Source organism: Truncatella angustata (assembly GCF_020726525.1).
Source record: "Truncatella angustata strain MPI-SDFR-AT-0073 chromosome Unknown BKA67scaffold_10, whole genome shotgun sequence".
NCBI lineage: Eukaryota > Fungi > Ascomycota > Sordariomycetes > Amphisphaeriales > Sporocadaceae > Truncatella > Truncatella angustata.
In genome coordinates this window covers 1,276,003-1,302,511 of record NW_025763390.1, presented here as the reverse complement: position 1 = coordinate 1,302,511, position 26,509 = coordinate 1,276,003, and the positions used below count along the sequence as shown (strand labels likewise).

The following is a 26,509-nucleotide window of genomic DNA, read 5'->3' as shown; positions in this document are numbered from 1 at the left end:
ATACGCTCGAATATTTTCAGTATTAAATTAATGCAGTAAGTATGCAGGGCATCTATACGGAGAGGATCGACGCCTTGGCCGTAGTTTGTACACTAAAATTAGGACCGGCCTAAGCTCACACACAATATGCTAATTCAGGCTTTTCGAGTTGTATTCAAATAGAACAATTGCACTAAGTGATGTGATACTGGTTTCCGATAACGTCGCCGTGGTCTTTACGGCTTGAAATTTCGATATGAACGGTCGAGGTCTTGCAACTGATCAGATTAGTGACTCCTGAAAGAGTAACTAAAAGTTAGCAACCTTTTGTTGTTTTTATAAGCATATATATCTTTGCTGTTGTAGATCCCGGGCATAGAAACGTAGCACTCCCATCATCTACCATCACTACAGTCATATCTTTATAGGTGTTCGAGAACTTGTTATATCTTCAAGCCAAGCCTCGCTTTTATCAGGCACGTCACATCCAAGTGTTACAAACATGGCTGCTGCATCTAATAAATTGCCCACGGTTGCAGTATTCTGTCCACAAAGCAAGTGTCCCACTCAAAGCTATCTCTCAAGCCTCCGTTCATTCCTATTGTCAGACCAACGTCTCCAGCCGTTGGTCAAGGAAATCTTGTCTCTGAAACAAACGTGGAATTTTTTTGCAATTCACAATGCAAACATTGCAGGTCTCTCTCAAGGCCCAAGATATGCCGCATTACTAGTTGACTGGATCACGAACGACAGCTCAGGCCCAATCATCGGAATCATGTCTGGGATAATATCCATGCCATTGCTTGTCATAATCCAAGTTTGCCAATACCTCCAGTATATCCAGCTACAACGGGTAAGCCATGCTCAGCTGCTTCGAAGCCTTGACAAGAGGGTCGGCATTCAGGGATATTGTGGGGGTCTTTTGCCAGCCTTTATTGTCGCTTGCGCTCGGGACGAGGATGAGCTCATCCACTTGGCGACGATTGCTATACGTATTGGACTGGGGATTGGAGCGTACTGTCAGCTCGGTGATAACGAAAATATCAAAGGCGCGACAACTGCTGTTGTACGGCTTCGTTATCCCGAGCAAGGTGAAGAAATCGTACAGAAGTTTCCAGGTGTAAGCACTCCCTATGCTGGCTATAGTCTTCGGAAACGTAGCTGACTCAAAAGCGAAGTGTGTCATCTCAGCTGTGACAGATCCAAAAAGCATTACTATCAGCGGCCATGTAGATGCCATGGCACATCTTTTGGCGCACGTTCGGGATCAAGGACTTCTCGTACAAGAAATGCACCTTCGCGGGCTAGTCCATAACCCGGAGAACCTTGAACTTGCCCAAGAACTTTGTAGCCTTTGCGATAAGAGTCCATCTCTGCAGCTGCCAAAAACCACGCAATTATTGATACCGGTTAAGTCGAACTACGACGGGAAGAGTATCAAGAAGCTTTCTTTAACCCACGAGGCTGTACTTATCATGCTAACAGCAAAATGCGAATGGTACACAGTACTCCAGGAAGTAGCGCAAGATCTCAAAGACGGAGGCAACTCCTTTCATAGCTTCGAGATCTTTGGACTTGGCGATTGCGTTCCTCTCTCTCCTTTCCATCAAGCCAAACTCAATATCACAAAATCCGAGGCCGCTAAAGTTCTAATAGAAGCAGATTCCAATCAATATGAGTTCAATGACGATGCAATAGCAATAATCGGTGTTTCGTGTCGGCTGCCTGGCGCCAACAACCTCGACGAGCTGTGGGAGCTAATGTCTCGTTGTCAATCAACTTGTGAGAGGATCAGACAAGACAGAGTACCTTTGGAGAAATCGTTCAGAAATTCGCAGAGAAAGGACTCAATAACTGAAAGAACGTTCTATGGTAACTTCGTCAATGACGTTGACAAGTTCGACCATGGTTTCTTTCGGATTGGGGCCAAGGAAGCTTCCTGTATAGATCCACAGCAGCGTTTACTCCTAGAGCTGGCCTACCAGGCAATGGATTCCAGCGGATACCTTCGTCATCATAAACGTGAAGATAACGATAACGTAGGCTGCTTCATTGGTGGAGGGTTTGTCGAGTACTTGGAGAATACTGGTAGCCATCTGCCAACAGCATTCAACTCGACGGGTACAATTCGCGCTTTCCTCTGTGGCCGGTTGAGTTACCACTTCGGCTGGAAGGGACCTGCGGAAGTTGTTGATACTGCGTGTTCATCTTCCATGGTCGCAATTCACCGAGCATGCAGGGCTATTCTCGGAGGTGAATGTCCAGTGGCGGTGGCTGGCGGCGTCAGCCTGATGACTGGTGTATCTGATCACCTTGACCTGTCTAAGGCAGGATTCTTGAGTCCAACTGGCCAATGCAAACCATTTGACGTGTCTGCCGATGGGTATTGTCGTTCGGATGGAGCTGGCTTGGTCGTGCTGAAAAGACTCAAGCATGCGGAGGCATCTGGGGATCAGATTCTTGGAGTTATTACAGGAACTGCGACAAATCAAGGAGGCATGTCTTCATCAATTGTAGTGCCGCATGCACCTTCATTGGAGGAGCTATATCATCGCGTTCTGCAACAGGCACACATGTCTCCCCGTCATGTCTCGTATGTTGAAGCCCATGGAACAGGAACTCAGGCAGGTATGCTCATTTCAAATGTCGTCGTAAAGCTTTGACCTGCTTGTGTAACCAGTGGACTAAAGCTGATCATATAAAATAGGCGACCCAATCGAAATGGAAAGTATTAGGCAAGTGTTTGGTAGTGTTGATCGCCACTCTCCTTTGCATGTTGGTTCAGTCAAAGGAAATATTGGTCACTGCGAGCCCGCTGCAGGAATTGCAGGCCTTCTTAAGGTTCTCGCTATGTTCCGAGCCGGTAAAATACCTCCGCTGGCAAACTTTTCGAAACTCAATCCTAAGATTCCGGCTCTGGCTAAAGGTAAAATGGCCATCGCCCAATCAGTTGAACCATGGCTAGGATCATTCCATGCTGCATGCATCAATAGCTATGGAGCCGCTGGAAGTAATGCCGCTGCAATATGCTGCGGATATACCTCTGTGAGCACTACATGTGAAAATACGAACGAGAATCAACCATTCCCAATCATAGTTACAGCTCACTCGAAAGAGAGCCTGCGTCGATATGTTGATAAACTCAGCAAGTTCCTGGAACACCAGAAACCGAGTCTTGGGGACTTGGCATTTACACTCAGCGAGCGCCGAATGCGTCACCGCTATCGTTGGATGACCGTGGCGTCGGATATTAACGGTCTTCGCATGGCGCTCCGTACAAGCAGAGAAGTACACGACATTCCCCCAAGTAAAAGGCCAGTGGTGTTGGCATTTGGAGGCCAAAATGACCAAGTCGTCGGCCTTGACAAGGGACTATATGAGATGTGCCCTCGGTTAAGGCATCATATTAATACGTGCTCGGAAATTCTGGTCGAACTTGGCTTTCCTTCAGTAATTCCGGCAATTTTTCAATCCACTTCAATCTCGAATGTGGCCATTCTGCAGACTGCCATCTTTACTGCGCAATACTCTTTCGCGCAGTGTTTGATTGAGGCGGGACTGGTCGTCGACACTGTCATCGGTCATAGTTTGGGCGAACTGACTGCCATCACTGTTTCTGGGGTCTGGACGCTCCGAGATGGCCTTCGGATTGTCGCGACGCGGGCTGCTCTGATAGCATCTACGTGGGGACCAGAACGTGGCTCCATGATGGTAGTTCATGCCAAAAAGAAACTCGTTCACAGTCTTGTTGAGAAAGTAGGAGACTGCGAAATCGCCTGCTTCAACTCAAATACCTCACAGGTCATAGCAGGTTCTATGGATTCAATTAACCGTGCAGAGACGATCTTGGCATCTGTCCTAACCTATGAGGACGTGCGATTCCAGCGACTCAAGACCAGCCACGGATTTCATTCCAAGTTCGCTGATCCTCTGTTAGGTGATCTTGCCGCTTTGGGATCAACTGTATCCTACCACAAGCCCCGGTTCAATCTGGAGACTTGTACTGTAGACATACACAACACAATCACGTCGTCCCATATCGCAAGTCACCTAAGAAATCCCGTATATTTCGATGCTGCTGTTCAGCGCATTACAAAACGTTTGAGCTCTTGCACATGGCTTGAAGCTGGCTTCGATTCTCCGATTATTTCTTTGCTCAAAAGGGCTGTTGAGGATCCAACTTCACATACTTTCCAAGCCATATCTTTCAAAGGGGCTATGGCGAAGAGTGATGTTCTTACGAAAGCCATCGTAAGCATGTGCCATGAGGGAGTGGATCTCTCATATTGGCCTTTTCTAAATGCCTCCGATTGTGGATTCAGGCAGATCACTCTGCCATCATACACTTTCGTCGGAAGCTCATCATGGGTCGATAATGTCGACCGCGTGACAGAGCTACAAGAAAAGTTACAAGCTAGTCAAAACTCAACAAATGCGTCTAATAGTCTTACTGTCAAGTCTAAACTTGTTACAGGGCCTATTGTACATGGCAGAGAAATCTGTTTTAGTGTCAATATTGCGTCTGAGCGGTTTCAGTCTATCGTATGTGGTCACGTCGTACGCAAGCGACCGCTATGCCCAGCATCGATGTACATGGAATGCATTTTCATGGCTTTACAGAATATGGATTTGGATCTCTCCCAATCTGCTGTTTGCTTTGAAGCACTGTCATTTGAAAGCCCCCTCGGTACTGATCTTGGCAGAGAGCTCACACTAGTTCTCACTGTGGCCAACTCCAAAAGTAACTGGACATTTAATTTTGGAAGTCGTCATACAGCCGATGGCGCATCAAAACTAACAGTCCACGCCAAGGGTTCCCTGAGCTTGCAAAGCAGTCACTTGGAGAATTCGTCCAACCAGAGGCTAGTGGTAAAACATATTGAAGGACTATCACGTGGCCGAGAAATGGAGAAGTTTCTGTCAGCGCGAGCATACAGGTTATTCTCTAAAGTCGTGACATATGCCTACTTTCTTTCAGGAATAAGAAATATATTGATCGACGGGTACCAAGCCTTGGCTGAAGTACAAGTGCCTGTTGGCCAACCTGGCCAAGAGCAGAGCACCGCGGTGGACCAGTGCGACGCAGTCACAATAGACATCTTCATACAAGTCGCGGGGCTACTTATCAATAGCAGCGACCTTTGTGAGCAAGATTCTGTATTTGTCGCCACAGGTATTGAGAATATCAAATTACCGCCGACGCTCAGATTCTCGCAAAACTTGGTGTGGAAAGTGTACGCTATCATCACATCAACAGGCAAGAGTCATGCTGTTGGAGACGTGTTCGTGCAATCAATGGATGATCTCATCACGCTCTCAGTCATGGGTATTGCGTTTACGAAACTACCAATTCCTGCGTTGGAGAGAATACTTGATGGAGCAAACACCAAGACGGGCAATCCTCATCCATCAAATCCGCTTCCGACGCAAGAGACAGTAGAGTTGCCTCCCCCATTTGTCTCGCAAGCGGGAACAACAGGAGTAAAACACACTTTGGAAGAGCCCGCTCAGTACCATTCGTCCGATGAGGAAGATGAGAAAGTTTTGCGAAGCATAATCTCAAGTTATACTGGTGTGCAATCTAACTTAATCTTCAGTGAGACTTCCATATCGGAACTTGGTATAGATTCGCTCGCATCAATCGAGCTGACCGAAGAGCTCAATTCTCGTTTTGGAAGAGAACTTTCTTCCAGTCAACTTTTGGACTACAGTTTTGCAGAGCTTTTGAAGCAGTTAGAATTTCCGTCGAGGACGCCGGGGTTCTCTCTGTCAACCCACAGTGGGATGCCGCAGGCTTCCCCCACATCTTCCCTCATGTCCTCCCTGGAGGATGAATTATTGATATCAACACCACAGTCCACAACGTCTCCCTTGAGTAATAGCCAGTTCAGCAAATTGACCACGTCTATTTCTTACGCATGTGGCATAGAAGCAACTGAGCTCACCGAAAGCATCACACTAAGGGAACTAGGTATTGACTCGCTGGCTGCCATCGAACTGAAAGATGAGCTTGAAACTGCTTTTACCACACAGGTCCCGGGCGAACAGATCGACCTGGATTGGAGCTTGAGTGACATGGCTCAATTTTTGGGGTGCTCTGGTCCCACCGCGACACACAGTACAATACTTGAGCCAACAAAAGCATCCGTCGTGCCGACTATGATATTTGACACGAGAGAGCAAATGTCAACGCACGTTGATGTAGATAACGAATTAACAGCAAGGATCGGAAACCCTTTCGAGGCACTCGCACTAGCGCAAGCAGAGCTGCCAAAAGTTCTTCCGGCACGCGGCCACGATATCCCATCCGTAGACGTGGGGCGAAAATTGGATGTCATCACGACGATGTATATTCTTGAGGCGTTCCAAAAGCTCGGCGTGGATATCTCGAAACTGGAAGGAGGCTCCCCTGTTCCAGTCATTCCACATATCCCTACACATTCCAAAGTTGTGAAACGGTACTACAACATACTACAGAAACACGGGCTTGTGGACTCGGATGGCCAAGGGTACGTCCGGAGCATTCTGGATTATCCAGACATCTCTGCAGACAATCTAGTATCCACCTTCACCCGCGAATTCCCGGAGTATCGTCCTGACACCGACATGATTGCAATTACTGGCTCCAAGCTTGCCGAATGCCTGACCGGAAAGGTGTCACCGATGACCTTGCTCTTCGCAAGTAAAGAGGCGCGACAGATTTTATCAAACTACTACGCCACTTCACCGTTACTGGCAACTTCTACTGAGCTTCTGGTAAGCCTGGTGGCACACAGCGTGGGTGCAAGCGGTGGGGACGCGGTGAGGATCATTGAAGTAGGAGCCGGTTGTGAGTTGCCTCAGCCCAAGTCCTCAGAGAATTAATATCATCTGACTAACCTAACCTCTCTTAGCGGGCGGTACCACAAAACGACTAGCCCAGGTGCTCAATACTCTAGGAAAGAGAATCGAGTATACATTCACGGACATTGCATCTTCACTCGTCAACCAGGCCTCCAGGACTTTTGAGGAGTACAACTGGATGAAGTTCGATACCCTTGATATCGAGGAGCCACCGCCTTCCCGGCTACAAGGAAAATTTGACATAGCCATAGGCACCAATTGCGCACATGCGACAAGAAATCAAGTCAGTACAATTGGCAACATCCGGCAGCTTCTGAACCCTGATGGCTGTCTGATTCTTTCGGAAGTGACCGAGGTGGTCGACTGGTACGACATTGTTTGGGGCCTGCTCGATGGTTGGTGGCTTTGCAAAGACTCCTCGTACCCATTGCAGCCACCGGAAAGATGGGTGCAGTCCTTCAAGAAGGCGGGCTTTCAGACAGTGGCACAATCAGATGTCCCGATACGGCAGTTCAATTCTCAGAGCTTGATAGTCGGAACGAGGAACAGTCTGAATGTGCCAATCCACAAGGTTCATAGCCGCACAGCTGTCAGGACCGTAGTATATAAGGAAGTGCAAGGAGTCGCAATTCCAGCGGACATTCATCTACCCCAGGCCCCGACTGGAGATATCATGAGCCTCGGTATTACCTCCAACTCCTAAGTGATCTACAGTTGTTGTTCGCTGACTTTGCCATGTTTCTAGCAATGATGATACATGGTGGCGGGCATATGATGTTATCAAGAAAGGCCATTCGTCCGGCACAGACATCATTCCTACTGGATAATGGTGTTCTCCCAGTCAGCTTCGATTACCGACTCTGCCCAGAAGTCAATCTCATCGATGGTCCGATTGAAGATATTCGAGACGCATATCTTTGGATGCAGAGCAAGTTACCAATGCTGCTCTCGGAGCACGGGATCACAGTCGACTGCACCAAGGTTGCCGTGATAGGATGGTCTACGGGAGGGCATTTGGCGCTGTCAACAGCGTGGACAACTCGACTGCTCGCCTCGAACCCCCCAGCAGCGATCCTCTGCTTCTATGGGCCCGTAGACTTTGAATCTGGAGGTAGGAACTTTCCGTGCGAGTTCATCCTCCGCACCTTTACAAATTGCTGACTGAAAGCATAGACTTGGACATACCACGACATCATAAGGTCTCTAGCGGAGTGTCTGTTCTCGAAGAAGCGATAAAATCTGTCACAGCAACACCTGTAAGTCAAATCTAAGCCCGATCGGGATGCTTGTGGAAAGCACTGATCCCATATATAACCAGATAACATCCTACGATCCCGGAAATGGCGCGACGGGCAGCCCAGAGTTAAGCTGGATGCATGCCGGTGACCCAAGATCCGAACTTGTCCTGTCGCTTTTCAGAGAAGGGAACGGACTTTCGCTCCTGCTGAACGAAGACAGGACCAGCGATCAATGGTATCGAAACCCGGCCGAGCCCGGGCGCATCGCAGCGGTCAGTCCGATGGCACACATGCGCTCCGGGGACTACAAGACGCCGACCTATCTGATTCACGGCACGCAGGATGAGATCGCGCCGTTTCGATCGGCACTGGACTTCTTCCACGCTTTGCGCGAGACCAACGTCGAGTGCGGGTTTCTGGCACTTTCAGGGGTTGGGCACATTCATGACTTGGGGCTGAAACCGGGAACGGTTGAGTGGGATGCTCAAGTTGGCCCCGGCTATGAGTTCTTGTTGAGGATGTTGCGAAGATAAGCGTTGTTGTTTGTTACGCTAAATTGGTTTTGTCCCTAACCTAGCAAGTCAGTATGTCGCGAAATTGGGTTATGCTAGGCTATGTTGTTTCTTGGGGTTTAGCCAACCAATGTCACGATCAATGTTCAAAAAGGTACTTTTCAAGAAAGATTACACGACTCTACGACGCATCATTTAATGACCAATCAGTGCACACTCAGATTCTCGTTAACTCTGTGCAATTGCTTCTTCTTCATCACTCTGTGCGGTTTAACCTGTGAAGGTCGAATTCGCTCCATAGTTTTTAGTCACTGATTACGTCGCTAGGTTAGTCGCCTTCTTTCATTAATCGACACCCGACTTCATTATGCAGCAGGATATACCCAATAAATCAGCTGATTGTCAGATACCGTACGATGACACCAAGACTTGGCTGGTGCGGATCAGGGAAGAAGATGAGCGGGCAACCCGAACGGCTAGGATAGATAGCATATAGGCCTGAAGTCACTTTACAATCCAACACTTCCGGAAATATCAAATGCGACCTGTACATCATTGTGAGATCGTCGTGTTGGGCATGGACTCTGTCAACCCAGTTGCATATCCTGTTATTTCCACATTGGTGAATCAACAGATGGAAGAAGCCGTGCAGTCATTGAAAGAATTGCACATCAACCACCACTAGTCTATCTTGATGGGTGAAATCCATGTCATCCTATATTATACCTTTGAGATTGCGTTTGGTAATAATAATTTATCCCGATTTGATAATATAGCGTCAGTGCGAAACTCGCGTTGTTGTTGAACGCATCTAATACTTGATTGGTCCTTCACAGATCGTGATCTGGGTTCCGGATTTGTTCCGTGAGTGATATGAACAGAACGGATTCGTCGAACAGCTGTAGTTGTTGTCAAGCGGTAATCCACATTCTGAAGCTGACTCTGAAGAAGATGGAAGTTGTTGGTAAATCACTACCGGTGGGGATCATACTTGACAAGGACTCACGATACTTCGGAATTATTACTCCCTCTGTTTTGCGGTTGTGACCGTCCCTTTTCATTGACCGCCGCTCCATAATTTCAGGGCGGGCGACGATCGTTGTATGTCAGTCGCACCGAGGCATTGAGCTAAACAGCGGAGCTGAGCCAGCTGGAACTCGGCTGGGACTCAGCTGGTAAGTAGGCGGTGCAGGTATAGAACAAGCCGCCAAGTCTCAGTTTTTACCCACTACGACGATGTCTTCAAATTTGACCCGATAAGGTTGATGTATTGAAAGTAAAATCCAGCCAACCTGATGTTAATTTCTTGATTCCGAGGCAAATGAAAGATAGCCAGAGAGAGTGGCCCGTGAGGTTCCTGTGCTGCCATGGTCATACGGACCCTTGTCCAGCTGGTCTCTCCAAGAACCCATCTCATTGCGACGACTGTCCCACTCGCTGTCATAACTTTGTCCGATAATGGGCAGGTGCGCGCAACAGAGCGGGTAGAGAACACCGCTCCGCCTAAGTGTTTACCGTCGACAAATCTGCCGAATGGTGCATTTTGGTTTCAAAAGAGATCGTCGCCAGCGGGTTGAATAGAGAATCGCATGGTTCGCCGAACCACGAGAGCATGGGTTGGATGATTAGTGACCAGGCGGGTTTCATATGTGTGAGAGCCTGACGAGATGCGGTCGCACCAACCAGCCGGCTTAATAAGATGAGGGAGCGTTATCCATTTCCCATCGGCAGAAAAAGCCAAGCTTTTCGGTGGTAAGAACCGGATCTGCAAGGGATGATTGGAGTCCTCCAATTGTTGCAACTCGTGAGATCCACGTACGTCCAACTATGGCTTAGTGTCAGGGCCTCGGGTACCTACAGGATGGAGAAGGAATCGAAATGGGACCGTTGAACCGAAATTGATGGTCAAATTTTGATCTTGGTATGGTATGAAAAGCTAGATAAGGTGTCAGTGTGAGATTATTCCCAATTTCGCGACGACTGCAATCCCGTGGTCAGGGCTTCTTATGTGACACTCGTTATCTGGACTGGCACTCCATACTTTGACCAACCGGAGTAGCACGAGTACCAGAACAATCGCAGTTCTAGGCACCAAAGTATTGCCACTGGTCGCACATAGGTATGGCATGTATGGCGCAGTATCGTATCCGCAGCCGTATTCTCGATCATGTGAAGCGATCCGAATCCCGAGAGCTCAGGTTCTGCATGTGCCGTCTCCGCAGCTGTGCGAAGTACTGGGGCTGGTCTGGTAGCTAACGATGTTCTTACGCGAACGATTGGGCTGAATGATGTCGTAGATACGCAGCAGCACCGCGCGCGGTGGTTGTTGTCGGGTGCCAGGGGGTGCTTTCTCCCAAGCTCCATTGTGTCTTTGTCGCCAGCGCTACTGGAAGAAACTAACGGGTTAGAGTGATTGGCGTCTCCCAATACGGTAAGCCGCGTGGACTCCCCGACTACTCACACAACTATCGACCTTGTCCATGAGCAGAAGCACCAACTACATACTTTGCCGCGCATATCTGAAGTCGACGTAAGACAGGTAGCACTCAAGGCAGACTACAGTATGTAGCGAATGGGCCGGGGAGCTGCAGCGGGCTCGTAATCATGGCGACCATTGGTCAATTGATGCTTACTCCTGCCGGCCGACCTCTCGCAATGCACCTAGCAACCACTTGGAATTGGCGTTTCTGCTCTGGAAATTGACCAGCCATTCGCAAGTCTTGGGCTTAACTTTGATAGCGGACGATAGCGGACTGGGCGGTCCTTTGTCGTTGCGAATACATGGGTCCAGAGAGGGCTAGTAGGGGGTCTAGCAGAGATATCTCATTGGACTAGCAGGGTTGGGCCAGGCGGGAATGCACTGAGGTGCATCGGCGTGCGTCGGACCCTGGTCAGAAGTTGATTTTCCAGGTTAGATCGTGAGAGCTCTCGTCGCTGGCGCGCCTCCCCCATCCGTTCCATCCATTTTGCCTCCGGTTGTTTGTCTCTGTATCTGTATCTGTCTGCATACATACATACGTACATACAGTACCTACAGCAAGCATAACGCGTGCGGGTTGCGGGACATTTTTTCCATTGACCTCTGATTGACCTAAACTCCTCGCACCTACCCGGGATTCATAATCACAATAGTTCCCTCCTCTCTTCCTTCCACTTTTCTCACCTGTAATTACGCATTGGAAAAGAAGACTCCGGTCAGTCAATCACTCTTGGTCATAATCGTGTCGTGGGGCTCTCTACATAGATAGTTCGTTCTCTTGCACTCAACTTCCCAACCACAACAAGAAGTACTCCAGTCTCAGTCCCAGTCTCAGTCTCCATCTCAGCTTCCTGTGCATCGCAAAGCACAACAACTTCCGCTGCTGCACTCCATAGCATCATTTCTGCAACGACTGAATTCATTTCGCCTTACTTCTCTCCCCACCATCATCGAAAATGTTCGTCCAAAAGGTTGCCATTGTTGCCATGTCGGCGTTGACCGTTGTCTCCGCTGGCAACTCGACCTTCACCATTGATCCCAACTCGGTTACTCTCAGCCTCAGAGGTATGTCTATTGCTACGAGACAGAATTTGACAACTTAGGAAGCAGAGTTGACTGACGCCGATGTTGGACAGCTTCGTGGTGCACATCTGAGAGAAATGCCTGTACTCAGATCTGCGGTAACGCTCCTGATAACGACTGTGATGTCGTAAGTACAATGAGCCCGTTCGTGCTTTTGATTATGTGCTAATGGCCCCAGAACACTCTATCCTACAGCTGTACTTGCGACGACGGCACCAGCCCCGATATGAACGAGTACGCAAACTCGCTGCCCTTCGTAAGTCTCCCTGGTCCTGGCGCGATGATAACCAATGGCTACATTCATGCCACCGCCGATCACCAAAATGATCCCGCGGGCATGGACGTGGACCTCGACGTTAGAACCTGGCGCTAATCAGCATTCCACAATTTTTAGTACATTTGCCAGCAAGCTTTCACCAACTGCATCGCCGCCAATGTTGGCAGCGCAACTGGCCAGGCCAACTGCACAACCAGCATTCAAGACAACTGTGGTACCAAGAACGCTTCCAGCGCTGCTACCACCACATCCTCGGCCGCCTCCACCAGCAGCACCGGCACTGCCACTGGTACCGCCGCTACCAACAGCGGATCCGCCACTTCGACCTCGTCTTCCGCCGGCGGTTCCATGCCCACCGGCATTCAGCACCTTAGCAACGGTGCCATTGCCGTCGCTGGCCTGCTTGCCTTTGCCTTGTAGTAGAGGAGACGGTTTAGGCTTGGTGGAAAGAACAAACATACCCCTGGCGAGCAAGAGATTACCCGCACGACCTGACCAAGAGTTCCATGCCCATGGTTGCAACAGAGCTGCAATGGTCATCTGCGACTATTCTATACCGTCTTCATGTAGTACATGGGACAAACTAATGCAACGAGGAGATGATATCCTGTTTGATGATTTGGCATACGCGCGGCGGAAATGAAAGAGCACGGTGTTTTGGCATTGTTTTTACAGCTTTCTTGTTACTGGTTTCGTCTCTCGTTCAGAGCGGTCGATCCCACTGAAGAAAATTCCCAATGGTAGCATTTTCAGGTCATAGCACCCAAGAATAATAGAGCTGTATTGAAAGCATCTATGGTTTGCCATGTTTTCTGTTGGTTTGTGATAGCACTGCTGAATGCATATACCCCATTCCACACTGGTATAGATGAGTGCCAGATTCTGTGTCGAGCCATACGGAGGAGACCATCTTTAACGTATCTAACGAAGAACACTATGATCTTTCGAGTGGCTATAGTGACGTCGGTCTGACTGCTATAAGCGACTGTCAGAATCGAATCTTCTCTCGACTTCGACGTTCACGCTACACTCCCAAGCGCCGCCCTTGTCATGGTATTATTTTATAGAGGCAGTACCACCTCATTAGTCTAGTTTCCATCCAACCTAACACCAAAATTTTATCTTGACGGCTACACGCGGCCCACGCATCAGCCATGATAGATCTCAAGCCCGTTGTGTCTTGATCGAACAAGTGGAGAATAAGAGATGGTTAGGGAACCACGGCAAGATCAATAAGCCCCATGAGAACAGGTGAAGGTATCAAGTATAGTTGACACGACATGGGCTCCACAAGAGTGACTCTCGATAACGACCTCTATTAGGGTTTCGACGAGTTTGCTAGAGTGACTGACAGATTACACCATGAACAAAAGAGCAAATGAGCTGAACGCACGAGGCTTGAGGTTTAGGTTGGTATGAATCCTCGTGTGTGTTTTTCTTCCAAGCATGTGGTGTAAAGCTTTGCACAGTTCCTAGAGACTGTTGAGCCAATTTTGTCTGTCTTACATGCAGGCTATTAGTTTTACCATGACATACTTTGAAACTGGAGGTCCCAAAATGAAAATTTAAAAAGAATGGATAATAATGACAATTGAAGAAATAAGAGGCTTCATCATGATGATAACAGAACCTCCACCTTCGTAGTAATAATGTGTACTCGTCAACCCCTGAACCCTTCAACCCCTATTTTAAACGGTAAAGAATTGTGCCAAATCCAAGCTGGTCGTAACCCCCGCTGTTCGGACCGTAATCTCCTCCGCCGCCCTCGGCACCACCGCTCTGCTCGAGAACATAGTCGCGATAGGCGCCAGTCCACGACGCATTCAGGCCCTTGGCTGAGCTGTAGTGTGCGAAGAGCAGCTCACCAATTGGTCGCACCTCTCCCCGGCTACTTTCCGAGATGACCGTCTGGTTGACGTCCGAGTTCACGTACTCAGTATACGGAACGTCATAGTCCAGGTTGTACTTGGCCATGTATTCGGATCTGACAAAGGAACGTGGTGAGCAAAAAAGTCAAACTACGGCCGTGAAGAACGCTTGTATTTTTGTAGAGGAAGGGGAAAAAAAAACTTACCCTGCTAAGATCAGGTTGTCGAGATACCCGAACAGATCAACGCCCTGGTTCTTGGTCTGCTGTGCTAACGCGCCGAGCAGGGCGAAATCCAGCGTCGCGTGCCCCTGATCCCGGCCGGCCTCCTGGTTCTGGCCCAGGACCTTGCCGCTCCCGGCCTCTTCGTAGGTGACCCAGATGGCCTTCTCGATGGCGCCGTTGCCCTCCCCGCCCTTGAAATAGGCCACGGCCTCGTCAGCCATGCTCGAATTGTCCGCGAGCACGCCGATGGCGTACATGGAAACCAGGTTGCAGAGGTCCCAGTTGGCCCAGTAGTGGTCAATCGCGGCACCGTTGTGCCGGACGAGGAAGTCGTGGTTCATGGGGTAGAAGACGCCGCCCAGCATATCCACCAAGTCCGCCAGCCCCGACCAGCCCTCATAGTCCCGCAGGATCTCCCCCGCGTTCGCCAGCTGGTACCCGTACAGCCCGCTGGCCAGGAACTTGTCCGAGGAGCCGTTGATGTATTTAGCCGTCGACGACCAGGCGTCCAGGATCCCGCCCGCCGCGTCCGCGTGTGCAGTTGAGCCCGTCGTCCTCCAGTACACGGCGTTGACGTAGGCTGCCGACGCGTCCCGGAACAGCGATGCGTAGTTCTCGGTGCAGTCACTGCCGCTGCCGCGGCATATGGTCTCCTGGGGGCTCGCCGTGTAGTTCTCGTTGGCGTGGGCCGCGAGCTTCTCCCATCCCGCGTACATGGGGGAGGCCTGGGTGTCGACGAAGCCCTGGATGCGCGCGAAGTCGGCTTGCGTGTGCAGCAGGCCGGGATGCACGAACGCGCGCTTCCCGACGCATGCTGCTGACACGAGCCAACCTTGGAGAAGGAGCCAGCAGGCTTGTGCAAGTTTCATGGTGTTGATGAGAGAAGGTGGTTTAGCCAATTGGTCCTCAAGTCTGAATTTATGGTTGGATCCGCGATCAAGGAAAATGTGAAAATACTGTTACTTATATTATGCCAGTCATTTTCGTCGAGACGTTTAATCTCCTATAGCAAATGAAGGACTCATGTAGTGCGAAATGGTATCCGCTATACTTAGGGAGTTAGTTCCGGGACATCGTCCGTAGTTCAAGGTACCCCAATCACAAGGTGTTATTATAGTGGATCTGTATGGTGGCGTCTGGGGAAGTCTGGGGTGCAGATTCATGCAGCGCATTCCCCAACACAATTCAGTGTCGATCTCTTGCCGGGAAGAGAATGTAGCTATTCACCTGCAGTCAAGGTCTAGTGGTCTTTTCTGACATGATAAGGGATGCTCGGAAACTTATCGGATTTGATTGGTACTTTGTATGGAAAGTCAGTAGTATGATATGGAACATGATAGGCTGTCACGTTCATACTAGGCGCCAGAGTGCATGTACCTCTTTGAACTTCTGCAATTGTATCTCGTCTGTTACATTCACTGCCGACACTTGTAGTTCGTGCCCAATCTGTCTCCCAAACACGACGAGCGCGGCCGGGAAAGGACATCTCCATGTCGCATCCGGCCCATATGTCGGGCCTTTGTGAATATTTTGTTCCTGCGTGTATTCTACATGTGTAGGGACTGCAAGATGATTTTCATTTCGATTCATTGATAAGCAAAAATTTCGGACAATTTTGCGGAATCCATTCATAGACGAGTTGCGGTTTGCTATGATATGTACTTATTTGCTGATAGGTGTGAACTGCGATTTGGATAGAGCTACACACGAAAGACACCTTAGTATGTGTACGTCTCGATTCTACTAAGGGCTCAAAATGACTACCCTGTCACCTGAATTTTACTCACAATCGTTCTTTGGCATAGGGTTGAACTATCGGTCGAAAAGCTGATTTTGTGGTCTCGAGTTGTAATTTTAGTAAATTAAGCACAATATCTACCCCAGGCCAGTCTCAATGAATCATCCAGCCTAATTTTAAGGAGGTTAAGCACGAGAAAAAAAACAGTTTTCATTTGTTTGGTCGAGTTCGATATGTTGAACTATAATCTACTAACAATATGGTAGAGCTATATTGGAGCAGCTGCCGGCTATGAATGACTGCGCCACCTTCGGCAGGTCGACCTCAAAGATTTGAGCGGCTGGATCTAGTATATGATCGATTATGTGAACAATTCCCTATGGCTTAGCTCAGAAAAGGCGTCGATGCTTTGAAATGTCCTTATTGGGCAAACTCACGTTGGTAACGGCTATATCGGGTTCGATCACTGTGGACGCATTGTTTAGCCTGACATAACCATTCTGAAGCTGGGCTCCAACATAGAGGTAAGAGCCCGTCTGGAACCTCAGAGCTGTGGTGTTGAAGGATTTCGACGTCATAGCCGTATTGGGTACATAGTGGTGCTGAACCAAGTTGCCAAGCCACCATTTACCCTTGGGTGTAACGGCAAAGGTTTCGAAATAGTAGCCGGTGTTCTCAAACGCTGTGTTGGACGGCGCGAAGAAGGTGAAATTCCAATTTGTTGATGTACCAAAAGCTTCTGTGAATCCTATGAGAATTTTGTTAGAGCCGAGGGCACAACACTTTGGCCATCTACTAGTCTAGCAGTAAAATAGAACCACCCAAAGCTTGCAGAGACCTGTACACAATGCTAGTTGTAAACAAGAAAATAGAAAATTACATGATTCTTCCTTCATGGTTCCTTATAGTGATAGGCCGACGTCTCAATGAGAGTTTACACTCGAATATGGAGGATGGATGTTGTAGGAGGCAGGATTGGGGAGTGTTGAATGTAGATAAATCTCTAGATTTTGTGTATCTCACCGGCAGTCTGCTCCAGGATGTTTTTGAGGCTAGAAAGCTCAGGCCGGGACTTGATAAAGTCCAAAAGAGTCACTGTATCTGGACCTAGGGAGGGTGTATACGCGTCGGTAGGTATAGGTGCGTAATCAAGCAGTTGGCGGTCAATGATTGATGAGTAGGCAATGCCCGGCCAGAGGCTCCATACAAAATTTCGAAGTCTCATGATGCTGAAATTTTATCGAATAGACATGAATTATTGTCATCTAAAGGATGATAGACCAGGATGATGAAGTACCCCTCGTTCCAAGGAAATACGAGCTCGGCGGCATGGCCATATATGCCGGCAACCACCATGGTGGTCTACGACGGATCCATCTCAATCTGGTCGTGCCACGGATAATGGGACGAAAGTTCCGGGACTGGCCTGGCGGTGACGATGTTCCAGTTGTAATGAATGTGTGGCCAAAAGCAAAGCGGGTTGGGGGTTCTTCGTGGAGACTCCACATATTCGATTCACCTAGCCAAGCACCTCGGAGACGGGCGAAGTATCGGCAAGTCTCCGATCAAATTATAACTGACGGGAGACCAATACGACTTGGCCCGAGTCAAGTCATTGGTGCATAGCATATTGAGGCGGCAGCGGCAACAGTTTAGTTGATGCTCCTGCTGTGGCATGGATTGGTATGTAGTCACGCGAAAAGGCCCATCCCATAAGTATGCCGGAACGAAGACAAGAACACTGACTTGGATGAAATTTCGACGGGGAATGAAAGACTAGGAAACCTACAACATGTTGAATATCCTGATGTTGCCGCTTTTGCTGCTTACTCCGTCATGCCTAGCCAGCGTTGTAGCCAAGAAACCACAAATGGGTTAGTATGATCCTAACGACTACCGCTTTCAAAGCTCCGTCTAAGTCTCTACTATAGGGTGGAACTCCTGGAATGCGTTCAAAAGCTTTATAAACGAAAGTGTCATTCTGGATACTGCCGATGCACTGCTTAGTACGGGTCTTGCAGCTGCTGGTTATGAATATCTTTTGATGGATGAAGGATGGTCTGATGAGAGGGATATTAATGGGCTTCAACAGGCCAATGCGACACGATTTCCCAATGGAGTGGGTAAAATAACTACCTACGCTCATGAGCGTAATCTCAAGGTTGGGATATACAGGTTAGTTGTAGGTTCTGCGTGCAGTAAAAGTTTAATGAGACTGATGATACTGTAGTGACGCAGGTATCAAGACATGCGCATTCAAACCAGGAAGCTATGGGTACGAAGAGCTAGACGCGGCCACTTTTGCTTCATGGGGCATAGATTACCTGAAGTACGACAACTGTGGCGGGTTCCACGCTGCTATCTATTCTTCGCAAGAGCGATTTTGGCGCATGGCGCACGCTCTTAGAATGACAGACCGTGATATCTTTTTCTCTCTATGTCAGTGGGGTCACCAGTTTCCATGGCTGTGGGCTGATCAGCTTGCGGACTCATATCGAATGTCGGGGGATATCCATGCATCTTTTGCTTCTGATAATTCTGGTGCGTGCAAAACTGCATATTGCCTGAACACCGGTTATGCTGGGGTGAGCGTCTTGACCATGATTAAAAAGATGCGAGAGTTATCATATTTTCAGAAACCTGGCGCTTGGGGTATGTAAAATCTGTTCTATTTTGTTTTGTTATAGAAGCCTTCGGACTAACCACATTCTAGCCGATATGGATATGCTCGAGATTGGCAACGCGAATATGACCGAGCTTGAAGAACAGACACATTTCTCATTCTGGGCGGCGTTGAAGTCGCCGCTGATCATTGGCGCCAATCTCGCGAGTATCAATCAATCATCCCTTGAGGTCCTACTTAACAAGGAGATCATTGCAATCAATCAGGATGACGCAGGAATTGCCGTTGATTACGCGTCAGCACTGTCAAACGAAGGCAGCTTCCAGCTTTGGGCCGGGCCTCTGACATCCGGTAGCTCTAAATTTGTTATCCTTGCCTTCAACGAGAAAGAAACAACCAAGGACATCACGATTCCACTGTACGCAGTGCCACGTTATGCGGATTACGTGCATGGAAAAGCACAGGTTAGGGACGTGTGGGCAAAGACTTTCATTGATTTTTCCAATGGAACTATTACTCTTGCCAATGTAGGTTCGCATGAGACCAAAGTTCTAGTCTTTTCATAGCAGATGTTGGTTCTAGCTTGACCAAAATAACCAAGTATGATAAAAATCTTCCAACTCCAGCCAGTTGAACTGTAAGATGTCACGAAAAGAATGCCCTCCTGATGTGATGACTGATAATGCCTCATCAAGAGTGAGTATTCAATCCCTTCCTGATTGTACATCAAGGCCGTTACACAGAACGGTTTTGTAAAAAACTGCATTAATGCCATGTGCTGATAACAGTAGGGTTTGAATTTGCGTGATCAGTTGCGGAAATGTTTGTGAAAATCCCATTTGGACTGAGTATAACAATTGACCGCATCCTTCACTCATGGCGGTATTGGCGTAATGAGCATCTAATACCTTTAGACTTGATATCTCGCGAAACTTAAGGTCATCAAATTCAAGATTTGGTACTCAATGCTGGAAGCTTCCATCTATTACCAGAGGTTGACATTAACTTCTTCTTCTTCTTCTTTAATTTCTTTTCAAGACGGGTACTAACAGTAGTATTGCAGGAAACGTACGCTATCAGACAGCGTTGAAGTTCGAACTATGATACCAAGAGCTTCCCGTGTAGACCGAATAAATTTCATTACAAGATCAACTTATGGCAGGTTTAGATTACCAGTACCATTCTGCCCGATAGTGCCGCCACCCCACAGCGTCCGGTTATCATTATTCGTGAAACTCCCTTTTCCAGGATAAGCCCAAATCAAATCGCCCCATCCGGGATGATCAGCACCTATTGGAAAATGTCAGTGACTTCTATCACATGTGTAAATCCTTGAAAATTACCATTAGGCACTTCTCCACCGTTCGTCGTCTGAAGGGCTTCTTTGATCTTCGTGATGTAGGGAGCATTGAGCCCTTTCTTCACTGCATACTCGTAATACAGGATCTATAATCATGAACAACTTGAGCATTAGATTTGTTCGGTGAAACGAGACTTACGTCATATATGCGAGGTGTGTTGCTAAGTACACCACGACTGATAGGTGACGGTCCACTCCACGGCCCATTGACAAGAATGGCTTCACAGCGATAGAATTTGGGATCATATGGAACATCCAATCCAAGGTTATATTTCGCGGTATACTCACCAGCTTTTAGTAAGATGTTGTCACCTAGGGAGAAGACGTCGGTGCCTTGAGACTGAATTATTCGAGCAGATTCAGCGGACCAGCCAACAGCGCCCTGGGCGTGGCCCTGGTCTCTACCTGTCTCGGCACCTTGCCCTGTGGAAGGGTCGAAGTTACCGTATATGCCAGCACAAGGATCGTTTTGGTAAGCATATATGGCGTAATTCCACTATACTCATAGTTAAGGGCAAGCATGTGATACGTTGGGTGATGAGACTTACCATAGTAACGTCGTCAAGGTAGACCGCATAACCAAGTAAAGCCTTGATGCTGACCATGCCGTAATTTGCTTGACCAATTATGATGGACTGCCTAGCTAATAGCCAATATAGTTGATTGGAAAAGCCACTGGATCCAATAGCTTTAGCTCCTGCCTCAATCCAGCCTCCTTCCCATCGCATTATCTCAGCGGCATTCGCAAGCAAGGCGCCTTCAAGTCCTATCAGCAGCGATGTGTCGGCACCAATGACACTCGTCAGGTTGGTACCCCATGCGTCGAGAATGGTGGTGGCGCGGTCCCAATGACTCTGATTTTTGGTAATATACCACATCAAAGAATTTTGATAAGCTGCACGAGCATCGTTGGTCAAGCTAGTGTAGTTGTTACAACTGCCTCTGCATATGATGCTCTTCGGGCCTTGAATCACATACTATGGTCAAGTCAGACAAAGTTGAAGAGAATTCTAGGCAGGCGTACTGCGTACAGAAGACTGGGAATACTGGTTGGTACTGAAATTGGTGTATGCTGATTTCCAGGGATCTACCCCGTTCTGAACACCCAACCTGATGCGTTCCAGATCATCGTGGGTATGCCATAGCCCAGGATGTATGAACTCGCCGATCCGAGACTTGGACCCGAGAACCTTTGGCATAACTGGAATGGGGCCATTAAGTATAGGCAAGCCACTGAGAGTACCTGTGGAGTGGACCAGTCGTGAAAAGCTCGCCAGCGCACAGAAACTCACGATGATGCTAATGAGGGCCATGTTCGATTGTCGAGCTGACAGGTAGGACCATGAATTTGATCATGTTAGCCACGTAACAAATGGTGGAGGTGACTTATAACATCATAAGGATTTGCGACCCGGGCTTGATGCATACCCAACCCAGCTATCTCATGGGACGTTGTGCTTCACGTTCGTTACTCACTTAACCGAGTGATCGGCACTCAATTCCGGATCCAGATCCAGATTCCTGATCAAAGCATGGACATGCTTTCCTTATTGGAACAAGAGTATGGATTTCTGGTAGCTTCCACATTCTCCGCTGTGCTCTGTGGGGTGTAGCGAAGGTGATTGTTGCACACACTGACCAACCGGCGTGAGCTCCGAGACTTTCTCCGACCTCCCGAGCCAGCAGATGCTTGCAAGATTGCTCTGACGACGACTAGTAGTTAATCTACCACTAATGCCAATTAGATCATAGTAGTCCAGCTCGAATGCACGCTAAAGACGGCTCAATGATCCGGTCGCCTCCATGGATTAGCTTGTGTCAAGCTGCGATACGGGATGCTCGCCGCAGTACCGGACCGGCTGTAGAAAGTCCAACCCACGGGGAATATGCTCCACGAGAGTAAAAGAATGATCTATCGTGATCTGCTCCTAGACGTTATCGCGATTGAACATCTTCCAAACAAATCAAGTGCCAAAGTCGTAAACCCGGTATTCTGCACAGCCCTCTGTCGGTGTACCAAGATCATACACGCAACATGGCGCCAACAAGAAAACGTGCTCGATATCATAAAGATGAATTGATAATTGAAGAGTTACCTGATATCAGCCTTCTGACTCCCAAAGAATCTTCAGATGTCGAAGCAACCACTTTATCAGATGTGCCACCGCCAACAGAGCTCAGTATTGGTGCAATACATCATCTTTACTCTAATTCGACTGTTGGGAAGCTCTGGGGTATTGCCACGAAAGCACTTCAACAGGTATGTACATTCCAGCGAGAGACCTATCGATGTAGCCTATTAATATCAAAAAATAGCCTAAGCCGCCTATTTACTTTCCCGAGTATACGAAACCTGGAGGCACCAAATACGTATACAGAGAGCTGGACTTTTGGACTTCAGGGTTCTTCCCCGGGTCACTGCATCTGCTCCTCGAGCGGCAGCGCAACTTCAAGGCGACCGGAGTTCATGAGCAACACCTTGAGTATGCCCTTTCATGTCATGATGTGATGTAGTACTGATTGTAGTTGAAAGATTTGCATGTAGATGGTGGACCGAGAGCTTGCACCAGAACGCGCATCTCAGCACGACGCACGACCTTGGCTTCATGATTGCACCATGGGCAAAGGTGGCTTGGGATCTCAACCACGACTATAGAGCATTAGAAACCATGAAAACGGCTGCGAAAACATTGCATGGTCGATTCAGCAAAAATGTAGGACTTATTCGATCTTGGGATACTTGCGTCACAAAACGATATGAGTTCTTGGATCCAGATAACGAATTTCTAACTGTAATAGTAAGTCTCACCTGCTTAAATCCCGCGGAGGCAGATTGTCTTAACAACTGGGCAGGATAATATGATGAATCTCGACCTCCTCTTCTACGTAGCGCAGCAAACCGGCAACGGCGCGATGTACGAAGCGGCTGCCCAGCATGCGCGCACTACGCAGCAGAACCATATCCGAGATGACTTCTCGACCATCCACCTAGTAACTTTTGATCCAAACACAGGGGGTGTAAGGGAGCGTCTAACGAACCAGGGATATACAGATACCTCATGCTGGACGCGTGGACAGGCATGGGCCATCGCCGGCTTCGCGGAGACATATAATTGGACGCACGATCGCTCTTTCCTTGAGACCGCAGTCAATTGTGCAGACTATTTTCTGCATCGTCTGCCGGAATCTGGAGTTCCTCCCTGGGATTTCGATGCCGAAGACGACGCCAAGCGCGACGGTAAGACTTCGCAAGCTCCTGACGTCAGCGCCGCCATGATCACGGCTTATGGCCTCCTGCTCATCCACAAAGCCCTCGTTTCCCTGGGGAAACCCTCCAAATACCTCAATCATGCATTACGCTTGGTGAATGCTGTTGCTATGCACCACATCAACCCGCCATCTTCATTCATTGAACACACGGAGCGGATTGAGATGGTTGAGCGACCTACAGAAGACGTGGTGACCGTCTCCGTCGAGCCTGGCGGTGCCGAGACAATACTGAATGGCGCTACCATCAACAATCATGAATTCGCGCCAAGAAGATGGGCTAATCATGGCCTGGTCTACGCGGATTACTACTTCCTACTTGTCGGCAACGAGCTTCTGAAGATGGACGTTGGGGGCCTTGTTGGTCGTGTTACCCCATTTAAAGCAGCACCGAGTCAAATGCGATCATAGCATGTAGTTCGGCGGGATAGATTGAGGAGCACAGGATGACATAGAAATAGGAGAGAATTTGTGGGCTTGGCGGCTATGCAGAGACGGTTTGTTTTTAGATCCTGGTACATCACAAAACTCCTTAACTTGAGTATTTTAGTATTGAGGACGACAAAGAATGCTATTATCTGCCCTTTCGAGTACTGTTCTCTGAGGAAACAGGTCCATTCGGATGCGAAAACATGCTGACCCTCTGATCTGGAAGGAATGTGTAATCGAGGAAAGAATTGAGGTCTTCCAAACCCGCCACCCCTTGGGCGAATTGAATTGTCCCTGGGCCAGGAGCGAGATTGATGGCGCCAGAATTGGGAGAATGCATAGCAGTAGGTGGCGCACTAGGTGCTTGGAATGCCATCGGAAGTGGAGGAAATGCAAGTGAAATGCTGTCTGGTGATGCTTCTTGCGCTGCTTCTGCTGCTGCTGTCACGTGGTATAATCCTGACGAGTTCTGCCAATTGTTCACGAATTGCGAGCCTCCATCGGGTATCGTGAATGGATGTGTGGTGATATCGCTACCGTATCTGTTCGCATGAGCCGCTGGATTCGCAGTAGACGCCGATGATGCTGTCTTTACACTGTCTCCTTGTACTTGGTTGTCGGAGTATGCAGCTTGTCTTAAATCTACGGTGATCGGACTGAGCTGCTTTGCTTCAATCAAGCGCGACGCAAACTTGGATGCCAAGTTGTTTCCAGAGCCTGAGGCAGCTTCATCTGCGTAAGGGCCATTCCATCTCCGTGAGACTTCCCAGAGACTGCGCAGAATCAATTCAATCTCGCGAGACAGATCGACGCCGTAATACGCTGCGTGAGCTAGAAACATTCTTCCACAGATAAAAAGGCAGAACGCAAATTGAGGGTTTGTGAGGAAGTCTGCGTCTTGTAGAAAATTGTCGGCTATAATGGCAACTTCTCGCGCAGCGGTCACACAAGTATCTGCGCTGGATACAGAAGGTAGTGTGACTGGAGCAGACTGCCAATCGGTAGAGGGATAGGCAATCCCTTGATGGAGCAACACCACGGCAGTATTGTGCGTAAGATGGGCTAGTGTCAAATTTGGGTCCATGTTGCCGTCACTATTCCGAGCGCATGCTTCCCTCCACCTTTCAGGTAAGAAGACTTTCCATCTGGTAAAAATTTTAGTATAGGCGGATACAGAAAATGCTCAAGAACTCACTGTACTAGGCGAAGGTCGAGTTGTTTGAACCGCAGTAACCACACCCGAATACTTTGTAAGTCATTAACATCGACGACCTGCCGAAGAAAGAAAGATGTAACCAGGCTCAAACTTTCGGTAGCCTCGATGCAATATGACAGACCTCCGAGTGACGACGGATCGTCTGCACCAGGACACACTTGCAACAGGCTCTTCTCGGTAGGGTTAGTCGTCTCTGAGATACCAAAGTAAGGGGTCGGGGAAGTCAGTGGTTCGCCGATCCTCCATAGGGTACCCTCGCAAGGTAGCCTCCTTTTGACCTCCGTGCCTTTGAGGGACAAATTCCAGCCAGTTGCGATGCTACAGAATCGATCCATGAGGAATACATTCCAGAATACTCGCCGCCTTTCTTCCTCCTCAACCCAGTCCCGACAATGTGGTAGAAAGGCCATTCGGGCTATAAGGACTTTTGATCCGTTCAAGTTATCACTGTCCTCGTTTTCAATGTTCAGCTGGAGTTGCTCCACAGTGCGGGCCATACTTCCAACAATCGACCATGCTGAAGGGCCTCGGCCACGACCAATCTGGAACAAGTTAGGGGGTAGCAATCGATGATAGAATCGGTGCGTTACGTACTGTGTCAAATGCGCAAATGATGAGGGCTTGAAGACTCTCAACTGAAAAAGACTCCATGCTGTCGAGAATGACCGATTGACGACATTCCTGCACCAACTTGGACCGTACCTCATGGTTTGCAAGTCTCTGATCATCAGAGAAGCGTGTACACAGTGAAGCGATAGCATGGAATATGGACTTCATTTTCTCTCGTTCCCGGGGTATCTTCATATTCTCCTGGAAACGTCGGGTGTGCAATATTGGGATCCATGGATGAATGCGGGCGAAATATATCTCCACCAGAGAATCGATAAGATCATCGGGGATACAAAGATGCCCATCTCGCATCCAAGGTAGTTTGCTGTGTGATTCAGGTAGCGAATCTCCTTCCAGCCGCTGCCGTTTAGCAGACGACCTACTAGTCTTTCTTAATGACTCTGTCAAGTTATCTGGCTGCAGACCTGATAGTGCTTGTTTAAACTGAGAAGTGTATTCTTGCAGTGACCCATTGAGCTCTCCTGCTTGAGACGCGTCCGGGTTGTGCTGATTTATTGTGTCTAAGCATCGCCAGACCTGTTGCCATAAGACGCCCTGTCCAAGAAACATGTTCTCAAGTGTAGCTAGGTCCGATCAACTCCCCACATCGAAATTTACAGAGCACATAACGTACCTACCCTCTGAGTGAGGTGTTCAATCGCACCTGTGCGCATTCCAGGTTTGGTCTTCTTCTCATCATAGATACAATCGAGCTCTTGAGCCGGTATCAGCACTGGTGGCAATCAGATAACGCGAATAGAAAC

General features: G+C 48.6%; 9 protein-coding genes across 9 annotated transcripts; 4 read left to right on the top strand and 5 right to left on the bottom strand.

Annotated features, from left to right (window-relative positions):
• Positions 1–481: 481 nt before the first annotated feature.
• Positions 482–8,709, top strand: BKA67DRAFT_631320 (BcPKS16, polyketide synthase; the record flags this gene model as incomplete). The annotated part of the gene is made up of 8 exons (XM_046105596.1): positions 482–1,099; positions 1,158–2,607; positions 2,687–6,164; positions 6,204–6,808; positions 6,873–7,505; positions 7,568–7,933; positions 7,996–8,078; positions 8,141–8,709. The coding sequence occupies 8 exons, from the start codon at positions 482–484 to the stop codon at positions 8,591–8,593; spliced, it is 7,686 nt and encodes a 2,561-aa protein (XP_045952670.1). The 3' UTR covers positions 8,594–8,709.
• A 1,867-nt stretch (positions 8,710–10,576) lies between these two features.
• On the bottom strand, positions 10,577–11,616 carry BKA67DRAFT_541142 (uncharacterized protein; the record flags this gene model as incomplete). The annotated part of the gene is made up of 4 exons (XM_046100878.1): positions 10,577–10,968; positions 11,078–11,091; positions 11,206–11,369; positions 11,599–11,616. 4 exons carry the CDS (start codon positions 11,614–11,616, stop codon positions 10,577–10,579), a joined length of 588 nt encoding a protein of 195 aa, XP_045952669.1.
• Positions 11,617–11,801: 185 nt separating this feature from the next.
• On the top strand, positions 11,802–13,019 carry BKA67DRAFT_95590 (uncharacterized protein). The gene is made up of 5 exons (XM_046109564.1): positions 11,802–11,819; positions 11,887–12,116; positions 12,188–12,261; positions 12,313–12,390; positions 12,529–13,019. The coding sequence occupies exons 2-5, from the start codon at positions 12,008–12,010 to the stop codon at positions 12,829–12,831; spliced, it is 564 nt and encodes a 187-aa protein (XP_045952668.1). The 5' UTR covers positions 11,802–11,819; positions 11,887–12,007; the 3' UTR covers positions 12,832–13,019.
• An 877-nt stretch (positions 13,020–13,896) lies between these two features.
• BKA67DRAFT_95571 (chondroitin AC/alginate lyase) lies at positions 13,897–15,566 on the bottom strand. Its single transcript, XM_046109563.1, has 2 exons — positions 14,486–15,566; positions 13,897–14,395 (listed from the first exon to the last, which is right to left on the bottom strand). The coding sequence occupies exons 1-2, from the start codon at positions 15,370–15,372 to the stop codon at positions 14,095–14,097; spliced, it is 1,188 nt and encodes a 395-aa protein (XP_045952667.1). The 5' UTR covers positions 15,373–15,566; the 3' UTR covers positions 13,897–14,094.
• An 810-nt stretch (positions 15,567–16,376) lies between these two features.
• BKA67DRAFT_583379 (FAS1 domain-containing protein) lies at positions 16,377–17,704 on the bottom strand. The gene is made up of 3 exons (XM_046104068.1): positions 17,265–17,704; positions 16,679–16,989; positions 16,377–16,618 (listed from the first exon to the last, which is right to left on the bottom strand). Exons 1-3 carry the CDS (start codon positions 17,464–17,466, stop codon positions 16,493–16,495), a joined length of 639 nt encoding a protein of 212 aa, XP_045952666.1. The 5' UTR covers positions 17,467–17,704; the 3' UTR covers positions 16,377–16,492.
• Positions 17,705–18,033: 329 nt separating this feature from the next.
• On the top strand, positions 18,034–19,701 carry BKA67DRAFT_668948 (glycoside hydrolase superfamily; the record flags this gene model as incomplete). The annotated part of the gene is made up of 4 exons (XM_046108645.1): positions 18,034–18,115; positions 18,173–18,416; positions 18,472–18,893; positions 18,955–19,701. The coding sequence occupies 4 exons, from the start codon at positions 18,034–18,036 to the stop codon at positions 19,428–19,430; spliced, it is 1,224 nt and encodes a 407-aa protein (XP_045952665.1). The 3' UTR covers positions 19,431–19,701.
• A 150-nt stretch (positions 19,702–19,851) lies between these two features.
• BKA67DRAFT_612793 (chondroitin AC/alginate lyase) lies at positions 19,852–21,834 on the bottom strand. Its single transcript, XM_046105400.1, has 5 exons — positions 21,256–21,834; positions 20,773–21,201; positions 20,364–20,720; positions 20,208–20,310; positions 19,852–20,154 (listed from the first exon to the last, which is right to left on the bottom strand). The coding sequence occupies exons 1-5, from the start codon at positions 21,535–21,537 to the stop codon at positions 20,018–20,020; spliced, it is 1,308 nt and encodes a 435-aa protein (XP_045952664.1). The 5' UTR covers positions 21,538–21,834; the 3' UTR covers positions 19,852–20,017.
• Positions 21,835–22,259: 425 nt separating this feature from the next.
• Positions 22,260–23,902, top strand: BKA67DRAFT_664006 (Six-hairpin glycosidase-like protein; the record flags this gene model as incomplete). The annotated part of the gene is made up of 4 exons (XM_046108298.1): positions 22,260–22,484; positions 22,541–22,707; positions 22,758–23,022; positions 23,078–23,902. The coding sequence occupies 4 exons, from the start codon at positions 22,260–22,262 to the stop codon at positions 23,900–23,902; spliced, it is 1,482 nt and encodes a 493-aa protein (XP_045952663.1).
• Positions 23,903–23,983: 81 nt separating this feature from the next.
• BKA67DRAFT_95518 (fungal-specific transcription factor domain-containing protein) lies at positions 23,984–26,487 on the bottom strand. Its single transcript, XM_046109562.1, has 4 exons — positions 26,380–26,487; positions 25,731–26,329; positions 25,116–25,678; positions 23,984–25,065 (listed from the first exon to the last, which is right to left on the bottom strand). Exons 1-4 carry the CDS (start codon positions 26,417–26,419, stop codon positions 24,066–24,068), a joined length of 2,202 nt encoding a protein of 733 aa, XP_045952662.1. The 5' UTR covers positions 26,420–26,487; the 3' UTR covers positions 23,984–24,065.
• Between the last annotated feature and the right edge of the window lie 22 nt (positions 26,488–26,509).